The sequence below is a fragment of the Lachnellula hyalina genome (assembly GCF_007821495.1).
Source record: "Lachnellula hyalina strain CBS 185.66 chromosome Unknown contig00491, whole genome shotgun sequence".
Lineage (NCBI taxonomy): Eukaryota > Fungi > Ascomycota > Leotiomycetes > Helotiales > Lachnaceae > Lachnellula > Lachnellula hyalina.
Window position 1 is genome coordinate 1 of NW_022157605.1, and position 1,293 is coordinate 1,293.

General features: G+C 50.7%; 1 protein-coding gene across 1 annotated transcript; it reads left to right on the top strand.

The window, feature by feature from the left end:
• Positions 1-20: 20 nt before the first annotated feature.
• SPAC4G8.08 (putative mitochondrial carrier protein) lies at positions 21-498 on the top strand (the record flags this gene model as incomplete). The annotated part of the gene is made up of 2 exons (XM_031154142.1): positions 21-278; positions 319-498. Coding segments are annotated over 2 exons (438 nt in total), but the record flags the coding sequence as incomplete, so codon positions are not given.
• Positions 499-1,293: the final 795 nt, after the last annotated feature.

Genomic DNA, 1,293 nt, shown 5'->3' on the forward strand with positions numbered 1-1,293 from the left:
AGGGCAAGCTGCTGTACCAGCTGCGGGACATTGCAAGCAAAGAAGGCATGCGGGGTTTCTACAGGGGCTATGTGATGGGGATTGCGAGTTATATACCGTACAACGTGCTGTGGTGGACGACGTACGGCAAGACGCGGCGGCGCATGGCGGAGCGCAGTCCGGGGGTGCAGATTGCGTGTGGAGCGGGCATGGCGGCGCTGTTCTCAGCGGCGTTTATACATCCGCTGGAGTTAGTGAAGACGCGGTATCAGGTTGCGACGAGTGGTACGGTTGCGGCGGTGGGTGCGGGTGGGGGGTGTGGTTGCTAGTGCTAGGGAGTCGGATCGAGAGGGCTTGATGCAGGTAGTGAGGAATGTGAGGAGGGAGAATGGGGTCAGGGGTTTCTATGCTGGGTTTACGCCGACGGTCATGAGAAGTGTGCCGAGTGCGATTATTATGATGAGTGTCTTTGAGTATTTGAAGGCCGAGAGGAAGGAGGGGGTTGAACAGGCTTTATGAAGTTAGAGAAGCCGCAAAATTAGACCTTAAAACCGCGAGGAGGGATTTACGTGGATATGCGTAATTGTATCATGTATAGAAAGGGCACATGGATAATAGATCAATAGAAGTCTTTTGCAATCTTTCAATGCCTTTGCGGAAAGGAGAGGATGTGCTTGGACAAGTGATTCTTGTTTTGGGAGCCATTTCAATTTATAGATACGGGGGGCAACGGAGGGGGAACTTGCATAGTGGCAAAAAGTTTAAGCAACTAGTCTTTTGTAAGAATGGCAGAAGCACAGTAGTCAAGTGCTAGAAATAGTAGGGCTTGAGAATAGACTCAATGATACTTGTATAGTATATTACCCCTCGGAAGACTCATAGCCGTATTTCCAATCGCCAGCTTAATTGTATATTTGATAGCAGGCTCTGATCTGTTATAAAGTCGCTGATACTCTACGGCGAAACCAAGATCCAGACGTTTGTAAATGCCAGCTACACTTCATGTTTCCCACCACCGAGAATATAGATCTGATCTTCATAAGTCCAGTATCACCACTGTAAAGGTATCATTTCCCCATCCGAACCCACACCCAACATCTTTCCCTTCCCAACCCGGTATACGCACCCACTAATCAGTACTCAACTTCCACAGCCCATCCCCCAAATAATGAGCCTCCTCAACCACCGGTCCCTTCCCCTTCTCCTTGACCTCCTTCGTACCCATCGACAGCAGCCCCACCGCACACGCCTCCTCCTTCCCCTCGGCACAAATAACGACCGGCTCGCCTTCCTGCAATTCCCTCCCCCCATACC